Here is a 15,985-nt window from a genome sequence, read left to right on the forward strand (position 1 = left end):
AAATTAAATTGAGACATCCGAAAGTTTGTTAATTACTCATTAATCTCCTAGACAGACAATTTGTAAGCGCTTAATCTTATTATCCACTTGAAATAATCCAAAATTGCGCGCTGCACACAATTCACGTCGAAATATTTTGAGTTACAAATTTTCAAACTTGTTATATTAATAACTTGTTGAAACTGGTGAGTTTATGATATCGTTTGATGTAGGGAAACTATCTCTAAGGAGTTTTCAAGAGGAAACTCGTTAAAGAACTACAAACGTAATTTCCTGACCAGACGACTCAAGATGCACCCATAAAATATTTAATATTCCAACATAAAAAAAACTTTTCTATATAATTAATATAAATAATCATTACAAAAGTAACTGGATGCGGGTTATCATGATTACAGCATTTAATTAGTTTGCGTGCATTGTTCGCACGCGTTGAAAGTGAAGACGAAACACGAAACGTAATCTCGCGCGTCATCTGTTCGGGTATAACAATATCATTACAGTTATGACATGTAGCACGCCGTTACTACCCTCAAACCAAGGCGACACGTTTTCTTAGAATCACCCTTCCCAAAACAACGTGCGAGGCACCCAACAAAAATCATATTTTACTACAACATAATAAATTAAGTGTTTCGTGACTAAAACTACCCGAAACAAATTTAATTAATGTCATATGATCTTATTATCTTATTATCTCGTAAATTAATTTGATTTTACCTAAGACAGACTTTATTAGAGATAATATTTCCACCCTTTGTGTTTTTCTAGAGTATTGGTAGTTTTAGCCTCACTTATATTTCAGTTACTTGCTCCTTGGACACAAATCGCTGCGCCTTTGTTCCTGGGATAATATTGCGTGCGTCTTCGCAGCTCAAGGCCAAACTTATCGTACCCTCATGAGTAGTTACAAGGGTGTTGAAAATAATAGCGAACGGGCGCGTCGGGAGATGCGTTTGCTCCAGCATTAAAGAATCCCAGCCAGTTGTTCCCCCTTCGACCATCACGGGGGTGTTTATGATATGAAACCCACACACTCACACACGTCCAATATATAAAAAACCACGGAAATGAACAACAATTAAGTTTTGCGCAAACTTAGTTCAAAATATATTCGCGGTATCAACTGCAACTTGAAATATTAAGCCTGAATTAAACTTGGTCAAGTCTTGCGGGTAGTGTTTCCCGAATTAAATTATGCCGGACAGACGGACCCTCGCATTTCGGTACCGACTGCGGAGTATTGTCCCGAATTGCTGCACGCTACGTGGGCTCTTATTTTGGCCTCTTTGCACTAGCCGGAAAGTTGGCGCTAAGAGCATTACGCCGAGTTTGATTCGGACGATGGTGAAAGATGCCCCGGAACGCGCATTGTCGGCATTCCACCACGACTGCTATTTCCGATGCGCGTGTTTGTGAGAGAATGCACTTTCATGACTTTCGCCAGGGGTGTCCGAAATCATTCACTCATTCACTTGATGGATGAATGAACTCCCGATAAAAGCATTCTAATGAAAGAAACAAATTACATTTTTGTAATATTTTATTCTAAGACGCTGTGGGTGTTATGTAGCGTCTTGTCGCATTAACAATGTGTCGAAAGATGTGAAAATGGTTAGAAAATGCGCAGCTTTTGTGATCAAGCTGCCGCCAGGCTAACACACCCTGCATCCTGCATCTTATATGCATTTTCTCATTTTCTCAGCATCTACACAATTCGATTTTTCAGCCATGCTTGGAGGGATGCAAGCAGTAAACACGGTTTGTGGCCTATAAACCACCCTATATCATTCTGCTCCTAGCTGCAGTAATGTATTTTTCATTTCGACACCATACACGTCCTTTCTTCATCCCCTTCGTCTCTAAAAGGCACATTTTGTACTGTTAGGCTTCTTATACACATAAATTTGTTGCATTTTTTTGTCAGAATGAAAGTCTTCTCTCGTTGTATGTAAACATGAGTGTCGCCAAGACACTAGTATGATAGTAATAGTTATACAACTAGATGCACCCCTTCGGAGTGTTTTTACGCCCGGCGCCGCGAGTGCTCTTCGGTGCCGCGTACATATTCACGTTATTCCTGGCTCATACAAATGACATGTAAACCTTAGTTATTGAATGCTATTTATATGGTAATTTTGCAACGAGCCACACAGTGGCGAAAACTCGCGCTGAAAATTCCACACCACAAACCGCATCAGCATCACAGCCGGAGACTGGGGAAAACTTGTTCGAGTGGCAAATTATAACTAAACAATGGAAATGAAAGCAAATTTACAACTACAACGAGCATCATAAACCTCCCAGAGATAATAAATACCTGAGAAATAATCAATTAAGTAAAAATTTAAATTTTTAAAATAAATTGTAAAATTATTTAAATTTCAAACATTTAACATCCATTAAGAAGTAGTAATACTACAGAGGGTGACGAAGCATGTAGCGAACCGAAATCAAATCGTCTTGTACTCTCAGCGTCCGCTTAATTCATATTAATAGTATGCAAGCGTCGAAAGACAAAGTCGTCCTCAGCGAGTAGCCCCGAGGAGAGCGACCCTCCGATAAGAACCGCCAAGGCGCCGAAAACGCGCTCAGAGATAGATGCGTATATTAATTGGACACGCCCGATAATTTATTCTAATTAAACTTGTTTTCACCCCCGACTATCCGCTGAAACTTGCCTTTCATCGCAATTACTCTTAGTTGTCTTCCTGTACTAAAGTTAAGTTGAAATTTCAAATATCATTCGATACTCCCTAATCAATTAAATTAAATACATCCTAGAATTTAATTAAAAATATTCTTTGGAGATTTATAATTTAATTGCAAAAGATATTCATATGAAAAACACAAATACAGATATTTATAATAATTGGGCACTAACAAGCTGAATATTTAATATTAATTTATTTAAATTTAATAAAACGGTGGAATATTAATATTTTGAATATTTTAACTGCAAATACAAGTTGGACATGAATAATCCCTCCGATGAGAGTTGAAAATTTAAAGTCAGTTTCATGTGTTGTGATGCAATGCAATGCCGAATGAAATCGATATTTACACCAGGTCGTAATACCCCTAATTTCCTCTCCACGAAGGTGTTGCTTCAGTGAACGCGCGAGTCTTCCGAAAGTCAAAACGGCACGTCCCGAGTAGCCATAACTACGTGCGGTTTTATGGTAAAATGGGATGCCACCGACCGCCCCGAGGCAGGTTTAAGAGGCTAAGGGTGAGTGCGGTGCACAAGTCCATCGTAAAATCAATCCGCGCACACATAAAATTTGTTATTGCCGCGATAATAATTCACGCTTTTTGTGCGTATTGTAATGTAATGGACTTCCTTGCAGAAGGGAAGAAAAATTGCATTTGGGGCGCGGTCACATTCCCAGACGTTTCACAATGCGTGGAACTTCAAGAACCCACAAAAGAATACATTTCGGTAATATAGTTTAGTGTTTAGGTACAAAAACAATGCGAGAATGAAATAAAAGTATTTACGTAATAACATTCAAAATATTTAGCGCGTAAAAAGTGAAACTTTTGCCCGAATTGTAACGAAAAGTAATGGTCCAAAATGAAATCAAGTTTATGTACTTTTCTTGTTCAGCAAGAGGTGTGCGTTGTGTTCGTGTGGCAGCATTAAAATGTATGCGATTTCGAAGGCGATGCAACAGCGGACGCAACGTTGATTAATGGACGGGGTCGCGAATTCTTTGCGAAAGAACGCCCAAACGCTTGAGAAGCACCGCACACTCGCCTGCAAATCTTGACGGGTATAAATTTATTTCACGCCGAAAACATTTGACTCACAGCAATACAAATGCAGATATGACCACCAGAAGAAAACCGCCAGCGGAGCAAAATACGAAAAGAAAAATAGACGAATCCAAGGGGTGAAAATAGAAAAAATTGTCCACCGAGGCAAATTTCTCAACAGGGTTTAAGGTGCTCTTCATCTATGTCCGACACGAATGTCATTGGATTTAGCGTAGGCTTTAAATATTTATTACCCTGACAAATTGAAAGAAAAAAGAAGAAGAAAATAAGCAAAAATTGCGATATTGCAGAACTTATTTATGTTTACTCTGTGTGTCACTCACCCCTCCGGTGTTGATTGTATACCATTACACCCGAGTAAACAAACCGTAAATCTTATTATATGAGAAAGCATCGATCGTGAGTTTTGGGCGCGCAAAGTTTGCACAAAGTGTAATAATCCTGGGCGATGGCGGTGCAACGCGATGCGAATATTACGTGCGGGGCTGCAATCGAATGTACGCCGAAAATTCGCCCCAGTCTATGTGGGCGGTGTTGGAAGCAGGGTGCGTTCGTTCTTATTAGTATCACTTGTCACGAAGCCCGTCCGTCTCTATTAGTCTGCGAGATGATGAGAGCCAACCGGCGCATGCGGCACCTCCGCCAGGCGCGACTCTCGTCTACCACACAATGATTTATCTATAACTACATGAAACCACCTTGCAGCAAAATGTTGCTGATGTAAATATACAGAATGAATCAAGAATTTATTTTAAAAAATCATTTAAAATCACTTTTTCTTTTTAAATTTAAAAATGTGATAAACTCAAAAATGATCAGTAAGCGTTCCACGTAAAATATATATTCAACACTAATTGCCCCCTTGTTCCCAAAGCTTTGAAAGCTTCTCCATCTGAATTCTTATTTGTTGCGACTAAAGCAGATTGCACACAGCCGGCTAAAGCCAAAACCAAAACCAATCTGAATTATTTATAAGCGCCGACTCAAAAGCGTGCGTTAAATATTTACAAGGCGCGCGATTGTCTCCGAGATGCCCCATCAACTAAAAGAGTGCGCGCACAAAAAGCGCTCTCGGTTTTGTCTCGCATCCGCACTTCACTCTTTCATCCGCTGCAGCCACATCCACTTGCAACAACGGTGGTGACTTATCATACATACATGGGGTGAATACAAGCGAGGATGAAAGGGATGAACCCGCATCTACGGAAGTAAATAGAGGAATATAGATAGTCATAAGAAGATATCGCATATTGTCACGTTTCACAAGCCACACAACTTGTATTACACATTGCAAGCTGTGAACGTTTTGTTAATTTTTATAAGGTTTTGAAGAAAATTTTACCAATATTAGCTTATTTTTATAGAAATAAATGCCGGTTTCCTTTTATACAGAAGACTTTATCAAGATGGATGTTCATAAGTAGATGAAAACTGAAACTGCAAGGCTCGCGGCGGATGATTTACGATTCCACAACGTTTCGCAGCCTCTCACAGCGTTAAAGTTGATTTTCTAACACGCGCACGGCGTGCAGAAATTAATTCACTTCGCTAATACTTTGAATGTCGTCGCCGTACCAAGTTTAACTTGAACTTTACCACTGATGAAAAAGTATAAAGCAACTGCATCACCTTGCATTTGCCCCGCCCGAGATTGAACTTCCTAACGTACTCAAAGTGTTCCTTTATACAAGAAGTGGCTGCATCGAAAAGTTTCGCGCATAGAAGAGCAAAGAGTGGCAGGGCAGATTGCATGAGACAAGCAATTAGTGCTCATGTTGATAATTTGTAGGCATGTAGCGGTGCACATGAGAGAATTAGGTTCAAAGAGGGTTGCTTTACTATACACTTGATAGAAGAAACCTTAGACTCTAGGTATGGTATACAGCTAGGTATGATTTATTAGTAACCAGTATCCATAGATTTTTGTGCGTGATATAAATCATCGCTTTCGTGGTGTTGGCCGACTGTTGCTGCAATACTTCATTAGAACTTTACTCACAAGATGAGAGGGGCAAATGAGTTATTAGAACGGAAGATTAATGTGCAACAAAAACATGTCACACCGCTTTACTGCAAAACTTAAACCACAAAATATCACTAAAGAATAAATTTATTTTTTGTGGATAAAAAATGTGGTTTGAAGATGAAGAAAAGAACTGTCGATAAAGCAATCATCAAACATGTACCATGTACCACGCCAAGGAATAAAAAAAAACGGTGTTCTCGCCACCACGCGCACTGATGCAGGCAGAATCCAAAAATAAGGGATGGCTACTACGTCCACCCTCGATATCCCAGGAGGTTTCTGGGGGTTGCGCGTCGATATTAAATGTCGCCAATGCTGGTGAATTAATAGACCCCAAAAGGGCCGGGAGCGGCGCGCGCCTAACCCAATTAAGTTATCAATGGATGCTTGTTTAACTGGTCGTTAGGTGGGCTTATGATTCATGTAGCTACTTAGTTAAAACTAATCCAATTTTATACTCGCTTATGTTCCCTGTCACCAACTCACGAACTTTTTGAATTCAATTTCAGGGCATTGGAAATCTCCATTTGAAAACCAAAAAAATTTTACCTGGAACAAAAAGAAAGTTTTGTTAGAAATAATTTTAATAATAATAAAACAAAATTATATTTTTTATTCGTTTAGCCATTAATAAAATATATTGTTCTTTCAGTTTTCCACACCGTTAAACAAGAAATTATTCCAGCCGCTTGGCAAAAAGATAAATGTCCTAATAAGAAAGGAATTAAGGCTGATGCAACGCCTCTGAAAGACAAAACCTACGCGCATCCCCCTAAATTTTTATAGGTACGCGTCGCGCACTCACAATGAAGGACATAAGTCTCGATAAAAGCGGATTTCGCGCTGAATGCAAATGCATTGCATAACCTTGCACCCGACGCGACATTCCACCCACAAAATCCCGAGACTAGCGCACGCGGTTCGCGAAAAAAGCAATAAGAAAGAGTGCATCCCCGTCAACCCTCTACAATAAAATACCGTACAAGACGTGCGCGCATATAAAGATGAATAAAATTTTCGCACATCACAAGCGGCGAATATTCGCAAAATTTACACACAACTTTATTCGTCAACTTCCTGCCGCAGGATGTTTTCATGCGGCCAATACTTTTTAAGTAAAAAGTTTCGCTGCGGTAAAAATTCAGGTGCGTTGTAAATTTTTTAACATCCATTAAACACAAACACACGGTGACAATTTTATTCTGAAAAAGAATAAAAGCCGGCCGTATATTTTAAACCACGCAAAAATCCCGTTATCAATATTTAAACACTGTTTAGAACTTTTTGCGCGACACGAAAAAATTGAGTGATAAATAATTCACTAAGAAAATATTTATTAAACTTGAAAAGTCTCGTGTGATGGAAAATCCCTCAATAGGCTTAAAATAAAGGGCTTTCGTCGGAGGTTTCGATTAAATATTAATGAAAGAATAGCACCGACTTCCGTCCAATATTTTCCGCGTTTGATATGCATGTTGTCATCACCCTCTCGCTTTTCGAACCCATCCGAATGCAGATGCGACAAGATGGGAAAAGTATCGCACGAAATGAATGCGTTCGTGAGTTTCCCTCTTTTTCGGGATTCGCGATTCTATATTCGAGATAGACGATTCTTTCACGTGCGGTGAACAGTCCGTTGAATTATATATAACGTGGGAGTCGAATTCTCCGAAGTGGACTTCAATACATCACGAAATATCCCATCAGAAGAATACAAATAGTGAAAAAAATGGAATATACAATATGATTAACAAATCGAGTTAAATTCCAAATTTACAAATTTAATTAAAAGACCTGTCTTTCCTTAATTAAAATGAACTTGCACTTGATTTGTTTAGTTTCAGTGCAAACGTGTGAAACTCAAATACAGAAATTGCTGAGCCAAAGTGCGCTGCGTTGTAAATATTAATTTAGCTTCGCAGATAATTTAAATTATGCCATCAGCTGGCTACGTAGAGGAAGGCGGCGGTGTATTGTGCATCGTCGCACCGCATTGCAGTGGCAGTTTGATTAGAATTTCACCCGAAGGCACCGACCAGCATCCACATTCTCCACAACCAGCTAGCAAAGTAATGCATAAAATAATGAGAAATAAATTGGCACAATTCATGCGAGACCTGCCAAATGTGTCAGCAAAACATGTGACATTGTATACTATACATAACATAACCTCTAAACATTACCAAATTCAAAATCAAATTTTATTCCCTGGAAGAATATTGGGAAAACCGGAAAACATCTGTTCAACTGTTATGTCCTGTTATGCATCGAGTTGAGATTCGCTGTCGTTTAACCGAAACTTGAAAGTTACTGTTACGGATTCGGATGCGACCTTCTGCTCCTCCTTGAGAGCACAGAATGGACAATTTACATAAACGATACATTAACAACGCAAGGTCCGCCTTTGTGGGGGTGCTGATAATCGTAACATTTTAGACAAACTACGAATTTCTGCAGGGAGTCTTTCCTCGTGGAAATTACCATCTTTGTCGATTAGATCCATCGCTTCAAAAAGGCATTCTGTGAAGCAGTCGCCCTTTTCATCTTTGCATACTTTCGTTATTTCAGATATTTTATCCTCCAATACATTGGAATATGCCTAGATATGTATAAATATAATTTTTAATCATAAAAAGATCACTTACTTAACTTACCAAGCCAAAAAGGGCACAACTCAAAAAAATCAAAAATAATTTCATTTTTAATGCTTGCAATACTTTTGACCACAAATCAACCAATGATAGTATTATATCAGGCTGTATTTATACAAATAAAATTAATTCGAGGTTATTCATGTTTGAAATAACGAATCGACATGCAAGGTCTATATTATACATTTCCGACAATAACAGATACATGGGTTTTAATTAAAATAATATTATTCGACTATTTCGGAAAACAGTCGGCGACAGCACTAGCCCTAGCACAGCCGCTGAATTGATTAGTCTCGTTGAAACATTCCACTGCTTTCACCCGCAATCTTTCCGGAATTACCTCTTCACGGAAATTATCATTTGCATCCAACATGCCGGATTCTTTCATGATACATTCAAACATACACTCTTTGGATAGTGTTTTCTGTCCGCATGTTTTCATTGCTTTATCCACTGAATTTTTGAATTCTTCTTCGGATTGATCAGCAACCACACAAGTCTAATTTTGAAGTTTTAAGAGTTTTATTAATAAATATTGAATGGAAATTTGTTACTTACTAGGCCAACGAATACAATTATAAGGAGAATTTTCATGATGAATTATTTCTTGTTTGACGTAGAGTAGATTTGAAACTGTTTCGAAAACAAATTCTCTGGATGTTTATAAGCAATTTTTAATTAATTTGAATAATAGGAATCATAAGCGTAACGAAAAACATCCGTTTTTATATGTTAATTTGACATTTATTCAAATTTTCCAATTGCTTTAATCAAAACTATTAATTATATTAATCTTGTGGGAAGGGCTTCATCATTATCTAATGTTTTTATAACCGAATGTTAAAATAATATTTGTTGAACAAGTTTTTATTTAAAAAATATAGTTTACAACCACGAAAAAGCAAAAAATATTTTGTATGCTTTTATTTTATATTTATATTTATATTTTTATCAAATAACTACTGATTACCATTTTGGATAACATCCGGTTATCTTTGTAGCCCTTTCACACGCACCTAAATTTTAAATCTTTCATAACAAGCCGTTATTTTCTCATGATATTCCTCGGGTAATACTTCAATGTGCAAATCACCATTTGAATCGATCAAACAAATCGTCTCAACAATACATTGCCTATAACAACCCTCCTTAAAATCACAGCTGACCATTGCTTTACGAACCGTTTTCACAAATTCATCGTTGCTTGGTGGTTCTGAAGATGGATCAATGGATAAAGTCTAAATAAATTAATGATGTTGATTTTTGTAAAATTGGTTAGGTGAAACATACCATGCCAAATAAGGCAACAATAATAAAAACTTTCATTTCGATATTGACTTCAATTCAATTCAATAGTTTTCAATTTGATGTTAACTTAGGAACTGATAAAATGACGAAACATTTCACATATTTATATAAAAATATTATTAAATTATTACTATGGGTTTTTCTCTAAAATCAGTACCATAACGATAAACATCATTTTTAACCCGATTAATAATCATTATCCTGACACATTTTTTATTGTGTTTATTGCAGAACAATCGTTTACAAACACACGTGCAATTGTACTCGTATTTATGATGACATACATTAAAAGTGAGTACGTATTCCAACTCCAGTTGTCTCGAAACACTCTCCTATTTTAGTAGCCTGTACACAACCCGCCTCTAAATCCTTGAATTTGTCGTAACAAGCCTTAGCCTTTTCCTTATATTTATCAGGAAACACTTCAATGTTGAATACGTTTTGCTCATCCAAAACTTTCAGCTCATCCATCAGGCATTTGTTAACACACTCAGTTTGATTGCACTTTTTTTCAGCTGCGTCTACCACATGTGATTCAGGTGGTGTAGCAATTGTGTGGCTCTGTATATTTGTTATAAAATATAATAAATTATATGTATTTCAAATGTAAATAAGATCCATACCAATAAAATCGCAAAAATAACGACGTACATCATCTTGACTTGACGGAATGTTCACTGTTTGATAATGAAATAACAACTGACGAAATTCCGACACGCAGTTTGTATTTATACGCTCATGGACAATGTTTATTTAATTTAAATAGCATAAATCAATTAGAGCCAAGTTATATAGTTCTCAGAAATACAAATAGGATTCATTTGAAACAGCGACTGGACCGAAAACAATTAGGTACGTCAACTTAACTTAACTTAAATATTACCTTGACATTGAAATTAGAAGATTTGTATTGTGAGAACTCTTGTATAAATTATATTTGTGTAAAACTTAGTGTAGAATTAATAAGCACTCATTACATATGATGTAATTAGCCACCTATCAACAAATTAAGACCAGCACAGGTAATTCTAGATTCTGTAAATTCTGTTAACACTCAGAGACCAAACAAATTATTTCTACTTGCTGCTGGTAAAATATAACCAGCAGAGCATGTTTATTTGCAACTTTAACAACATTCAAGTATCTATAATGCTGTGATATTGTTTATCTCTTGATATTGTGCAATAACATTAACACGCAAATCATCTATCACTTGTTTTTTGTAAACATGGTTCAGTTCCTAAGTCAGAAACTGTCTGACAGTCGTCTACTGATGAATAAAATAAAAACATTCTATAATCTTCAATCAACGAGTTTAATTTTCCGGACATCACAAATTCTTCATCATAATAGAATTGTATTTATTGCAAAATAATTGTTTTAAGCTTTGCACACACACACACGTGCATTAGAATATAATAATTATAATAGCACTCGTTAAAAGTTAAGAACGTATACCCACACCAGTTGTTTCGAAACACTCTCCTATTTTTGAAGCCTGATCACAACCCGCTGGTAAATCCTTGAATTTCTCATAACAAACCTTTGCCTTTTCCTGATATCTTTCAGGGAACACTTCAATGTGGAATACGTTTTGATCATCCAAAACTTTCAACTCATCCATAAGGCATTTGTTAACACACTCAGTTTGATTGCACTTTATTAAAGCAGCGTCTACCATTTTGGATCGGGGACTGTAGCAAGTGCATAGCTCTGTTTATTGGTCAAAAAATGAAATAAATTATAAGTAAATTAAATTAAATTAATACCATACCAAAAAAATCGCAAAAATAATGACGGATTTCATCTTGACTGAATGTTCACTGTTCGATATTGAAACATCAACTAAATTATTTACGCTATGTATGTTTATAAATGTTAATGGAGAATGATACATTCTCGACGTCAAACAGCAAAACATGTTTATTAGCAATAAAGTTGTGTAACATCAGATATTATCAAAATTAAATCCATTAATCTAATTATCCATTATTGTAATTCAAATGGCCCTGAAATTTATTCTGCCATGAATGTATTGTTAATAATGAACTGATCAAATTGCTATGAAATCATTTTCACAATTTTGGGAAACATCCCGCAACATTTTCAGCTCGGTAACATGGCTCCAAATGTTTAAACTTTTTATAACATCCTTCTACCTTGTTTTTAACTCGTCTGGCAAAACATCGATATGAAAATCACCATTTCGATCAATCAAGTGAATTGTTTCAACGATACATTGATTAAAACAACCACGCTGAACTTCACAGGTTATAACTGCTTTATGGATTGTTTCAACAAACTGGGCATTAGTAGGTGCTTCATCGGAATCAATTTCAATTCTTTCCGTTGATTCTTCGGAAAGTGAATACACCTAAATTATTATTTTTTAAATTTAAATTTTGAATAAAATAAAAATCTTACCAAGCCAAAAATAGCAAATATTATTAAAAACTTCATATTAATTTGATCTCAGTCCGATAGTAATTTGTAACTGATGAGGCGATGTCAATGTTTAAATATTTATACCATTTTTAAATCAATTTTCTATTTAAAATCAAAACCAGAACGATAAACATCAATTTGAATACCTATACCTGAATAATATTTATTTTTCAATAAATCAATATGTCGACATGAATAGCGCGTAATATTTATTTATCTTGTTCGGCCATATTTGACAATCATAATATTAATATCTACATTATGCGGCAATTCTTCAATTGAGAGTTTCAAGGCTTTTTTGGGAAACATTCGGCGATTTTCGTCGCTTGTTCACAGCCCTTTAAATCCTTGAATTTCTCAAAACACTCTTTAGCTCTTGGATGGAAATCCTCAGGGAATACGTCAACGTGGAACGTGTTATCAGCATCAAGAAGACCAAGCTCATCAAAAATGCATCGATTAACACACTCGCCTTTATCTTTACATTTTTCCATAGCCGTTTTAAGTGTTGCTTCAAACTCTCCTGGAGTTGTCGCAGCAGCTAATGCCTTTATAATTTTAATTTGAGTGTTAATTCAATTGATTTTGAAGTTTATTTCACTTACCAAACACACAATTCCAAAAACCAAAACTGATTTCATTTTTATTCCGAATCAGATGCTTACTCTTAGTAGATAAACCATAAACTGATGTCATGATACCGAATTATTTGATATTTATACCCGAAAATTTCTATATTTCATAATTTATTATAACGGGTGTAATTATCCCACGTGCTTTTATAGCAAACAAAAATAAAACCTATTCACACATTTCATTGAAAACCACAACCAGAACGAAAACATCACATAGTATATAATAGAAGGTGTGATTCACATTTATTCAGCCAGTGTTACAGAGGTTATAATATAGCACACTTTATCTGATCATTATTTATGACCAATGCAATCAGCGAAATGCTTGGCACGCTCGCAGGGATTTTCATTCTTGAATTTTTCGAAACATTCCGCGCCGTGTTTCTTCAAATCTTCAGGCAGGTGTTTATCACTGAATTTTCCAGATGCATCGATGACATTCAACTCGGGATCTTCAGCTACGCATCGATGGAAGCAGGCTTCTTCGACTTTTTTCTCAGCGCAACGATTTGCAGCTTCTTTTACTTCTTTACCGAAATCTTTGATAGTTTCGCTATGTGCCACGTAGGCCTAGTACCAGGAAATTAATAATTACACTGCGTTTAATTATATTTAAAAAATTTAGCTTACCAAGCATGCAAATGCAAAAATTGTAATAAAAAACTTCATTTTGGTTGATAAACGTTTAGTAAGTTGTTATACTGAACACTGTGCTGCTATAAATTTCAGTGCGCTTTTTATATGCAAAATATTTCATTATTACGTGACCAAAATCATTTAAAAACAAAGAAAAACAGTTAAAACTAAATGATCCAATTTAGGCATCATATTTCTGCTTAAAACAAAATTTATGTTGTTATGCAGTCATTGAATGATGAATCGCTTCCCTTGTCTCTTCCAAAACACAAAGACCTCTCTTAACAGCCTTCAAACACATTTCCTCTTCATTATTAACAGTTCCACAATTTTCAACGATCTTTACCATGTCCACACCATCAGGTGAGTACTTCTGAAGATTCTCCAGATTCAATTCCCCATTTTCATCAATTTTATGCATCTTGATCATCATGCAACGATGGAAACAAGCTAACTTTTCGTTTTTCAATGCTGCATCAAACCCTCCACTTTGATGATCATGTCCTGCATTATCACCGTGCTTCCAATCAGAAATCATAGTACTCAAGTCTGTGTTAGTCTCTTTTACACAGTTCATGAATATAGTTTTTAAATTTAACATGCTTGCCTTAAATGTGCATAGACTGAACGAGTGTACTTTTTCACATGTATCCAACTTTTTCTGTCCCTCTGCTTCGATGCATTTCAACGACGCTTCTTCCAATTCTTGGGGACATGATGCGCGTGATAGGCCCCATCGGTGTCAATAACGTTTAATTTTAACAGGACGCACTGATCTAAGCATTTCATTTTATTTAGAGTTTCTTCAGGTAAAGGGCTATTATCTTTAGGTAAAACAATTCCTTGTTCCGAGAGGCAAGCGATGTGAGCATCGTGAACTTCTTTTGGCATCCACTGATGCATTGGGCGGTATGCCTGAATTTTAATTTATTTTTGGAAATGTTTATTTATATATTTATAGAAACTCACCAAAGCAGAGGCAAAAAGTGATATTAAAATTAATTTCATTATGACTAAACCACTGGTTGTTTAGGAATGATGGAAAACGGATGGAAAGCTAATTTATAAGTAACCTTGTAATAATAGAAATATTTTACACGTGTTTTCTTGTAATAATTAATGTAATTATATATCCGCATGCAATATTTTTTCGAAATCTAGTTGAAATTAATTTTAAAAAATTGTAAAAATATGGTTAACAGCATTTTTCGTAATTAATTTTCATGATTCAATATTTCAGCGATTTTGATAATCTCTGATTTATTAGATTCGTCCCTTCTAATAAAATATCTATTATACTATCAAAAATACTTGAAAAATGTTAAGAGATGAAAATTGGTATAAAATTTCAATTATGCTGAATAATTATAAATAATTGAATTATAGAATAATAGAATTGCGCATTTTATTAATGAAATTCGACACATACAAGTAATTATTTCATCCATTTCAACATTTTATTTGTAAATATTTCCCCAAATACAAAGTGCAATTACATTAAAACAATAAACGAATTCATTGTTTATTGTTTAAAGTTCTTCTTCATCTCTTGCATGAAGCACAATCCTCTCTGTGCAGCCTTGATACACTTATCGTCTTGATTATTATCATTGGTGCAAGTTTCAGCAATTGCCTTTATATCAACGCCTTCGGGAGCAAACGTCGTCATGGCATCAACAATAAAATCATCATTTTCGTCCATCCTCTTCATTTTAATCATCACACAGCGATGGTAGCAAGCCTTCGACTCATCTTTCATCATTTCTTCAAACATACCAGGCCTTGGTGGTCCATGACCTTGTGGGGGTTTAATCTCGGTGTTGGTTTCCGCTGCGCATGTGTCACTCAAGACCTTCAAACCTTCAGCAATTGCCTTGAAATTGCACTTCATGTATTTATGCGCACGTTCGCAAGCTTCAAGCGCTTTGTTTTCTTCGAAACATTTTGTTGCAGTTTCCTTCAACTCGGCAGGAATATCTTTATCGTTGAATGTGCCATCAGCACTGATCACCTCTAACTTTTCGAGGATACATTTGTCTAGACATTTGAATTTGGGATCCATTTCTTTTGGAGGTGGACCACGCGGGCGGTCTTTCGGAATTTCAATACCCAATTCAGTCATGCACTCATTGCGTACCTTGTGAACCTCTGGGGGCATCATTGCACCCAACATTGGATTCATTGCCTAGATATTCATATATTCATATCATAAACCAATTAAAATAAAACACAATTTTCTTACCGTAGCAACAGCCACAATGAAAGATAAAACCACTAGAACCTGCATGTTTTTGCTTTACCTTTGCAGATAAAAACCGAACTGACGTGCTTCAAAATAAATCCGCACAATTTATACTAAAAATCAAAGCTGATAATCGCGTAATGTGATCTGAAATCTCATATTGTGTCACACGCGCGCTATAATTACCGCAATGTTTTGCCGTGTCAACAAATACACAATATTTCAAATCTAATTTGCGCCCATGACAAAGAACATGCGG

General features: G+C 35.9%; 2 protein-coding genes and 2 long non-coding RNA genes across 8 annotated transcripts in view; all 4 read right to left on the reverse strand.

The window, feature by feature from the left end:
• Fas2 (fasciclin 2) overlaps window positions 1–15,985 on the reverse strand; it is an 80,337-nt gene that overhangs the window by 33,614 nt on the left and 30,738 nt on the right. The window lies entirely within an intron of this gene.
• Window positions 8,263–9,876, reverse strand: LOC135791687 (uncharacterized). 2 transcript variants are annotated; one of them, XR_010548099.1, is made up of 4 exons: window positions 9,751–9,876; window positions 9,019–9,698; window positions 8,461–8,959; window positions 8,263–8,405 (listed from the first exon to the last, which is right to left on the reverse strand). It is a non-coding gene; the product is annotated as an uncharacterized lncRNA (long non-coding RNA). The 2 variants fall into 2 exon arrangements; XR_010548100.1 differs by having other exon boundaries at window positions 9,019–9,673; window positions 9,751–9,773.
• On the reverse strand, window positions 9,976–13,704 carry LOC135791688 (uncharacterized). Its single transcript, XR_010548101.1, has 6 exons — window positions 13,479–13,704; window positions 12,819–13,418; window positions 12,193–12,761; window positions 11,543–12,142; window positions 10,392–11,481; window positions 9,976–10,329 (listed from the first exon to the last, which is right to left on the reverse strand). It is a non-coding gene; the product is annotated as an uncharacterized lncRNA (long non-coding RNA).
• LOC135791685 (uncharacterized) lies at window positions 14,920–15,874 on the reverse strand. The gene is made up of 2 exons (XM_065302162.1): window positions 15,727–15,874; window positions 14,920–15,669 (listed from the first exon to the last, which is right to left on the reverse strand). The coding sequence occupies exons 1-2, from the start codon at window positions 15,769–15,771 to the stop codon at window positions 15,007–15,009; spliced, it is 708 nt and encodes a 235-aa protein (XP_065158234.1). The 5' UTR covers window positions 15,772–15,874; the 3' UTR covers window positions 14,920–15,006.

This window comes from Atheta coriaria, unplaced genomic scaffold, assembly GCF_025399875.1.
Source record: "Atheta coriaria isolate IRGN ID8LTWV9N9 unplaced genomic scaffold, Caltech_Dcor_3.1 hic_scaffold_5_pilon, whole genome shotgun sequence".
Taxonomy (NCBI): Eukaryota; Metazoa; Arthropoda; class Insecta; order Coleoptera; family Staphylinidae; genus Dalotia; species Dalotia coriaria.

Coding starts and splice junctions, on each gene's coding strand:
- LOC135791685 (XM_065302162.1), bottom strand. CDS start 15,771: ATGCAGGTTCTAGTGGTTTTATCTTTCATTGTGGCTGTTGCTACG. Junction 15,670..15,726: donor TCATTGTGGCTGTTGCTACG/GTAAGAAAATTG, acceptor ATGAATATCTAG/GCAATGAATCCAATGTTGGG.